Raw genomic sequence first — 1,321 nt, forward strand, 5'->3', positions numbered from 1 at the left:
GGTGCTCCATGTGAATTTCATCAAACCCTGCATTTCCAGGCTTCAAGATTGCTCAGGACGTGCAGGCGAAGTCAGGACCCAAGCTGGTGGACTTCAACCGTGTGCTAGGAGACGCAGAGTTCAAGGAACGCATCATCTCTTTGCGAGAGAAGGTGGAGGCATTCGCAGGTACTTTCCCCCTGCCAGGCCTAGAGGACATTTAAGAAGGGTGTCTTTGTGCCAATCAGCCAGCATGGGTGATTTTGAGGTGAAGAGAGAATGATTGTGACCAAAATCTGTCTTCCGGTAATTTGATCGAATCTTCGCAGAATTCAGTGTTCTTTCAGCGATCTTTTGCTAACTTGGCGAAAAGTAGGTTAAAAGAGATGTGTATATTTTTTTAAAAGATTCTTGAGGGTGCCATATCTTCCTAATAAAAGACATCTCACATTTTGACAATTAATAATAATATCTCAGATTTTGACAAACTAAAGTGTATACTACATGTGTTCCTTACAGTACAATCACATCAAAAGGTGTTCCAAGTCTTTTGCTAACAATTTCTGGAAATACTGCTATTATTCAACATGAAGGGTATTTGGCCATGTGATATTAATGTCCTGATATTAATAATGTCATCAGGTATTGATAGGAGTCTAGTGGCAATAGTATCGACATGCCTTGTTTCCCGGTGCTCAATTTTGTAGGAGGAGAGTAGCAATAAATTTTTTTCCCTAAGTGATGTATTTTATGTAATAAATATTTCACTGATATATCTGGTTTTCTTCCTTTGTCAGGGATTCTATTTATCATATCTGGTTGATGCTGCTGAAAAATGTAAAGATGTGTGTAGATATTTTATCAGACTGTCATCCTACATTTAAGGTAGTTTTAATATCTTTTGAGGAGTCTTTCTTGAACATACACTGCTCAACAGATATGTATGTTTCATATTCTTTGATATGAAACTGCTGACCAGGCTGTGCATTTTTTTTTTTAAAGCATTGGGTTTGAGAGAGAGAAAAAAAACATACACAAACCTTCTGTAATAATTTCTGCAAAAAATATAATGATTATGGGATCTAAATATATACAAATAAATGTAACTGACTCCATATTTTTCATATATATGATTTTCATCGAATTGGAAGCAATGGATAAACATATATATAAGATCAAAGGCAGTCTGGTAATTCTTAATACATAAAAAAGTGATGTGAAGAAATTTGGAGAAATATAGTTTTTTTGAGAATATTTTGGGAGAACATTTCAACTTAAAGCAGTGTTGAAATTTTTCCTATAATAGCTAGGATAAAACTCAAGAAAAATATGTTCATATTAG

The 1,321-nt window shown here is 34.8% G+C and overlaps 1 protein-coding gene across 1 annotated transcript in view; it reads left to right on the forward strand.

Moving 5' to 3' along the window:
* LOC119588500 (serine hydroxymethyltransferase, cytosolic-like) overlaps window positions 1-717 on the forward strand; it is a 13,640-nt gene extending 12,923 nt beyond the window's left edge. Inside the window, exon 10 of the mRNA XM_037937143.1 lies at window positions 40-717. Within this exon, the coding sequence (XP_037793071.1) occupies window positions 40-203 (164 nt within the window). The 3' untranslated portion in view covers window positions 204-717. The remainder of the gene's footprint in view (window positions 1-39) is intronic.
* The last annotated feature ends 604 nt before the right edge of the window (window positions 718-1,321 follow it).

This window comes from Penaeus monodon, chromosome 24 (assembly GCF_015228065.2).
Source record: "Penaeus monodon isolate SGIC_2016 chromosome 24, NSTDA_Pmon_1, whole genome shotgun sequence".
NCBI lineage: Eukaryota > Metazoa > Arthropoda > Malacostraca > Decapoda > Penaeidae > Penaeus > Penaeus monodon.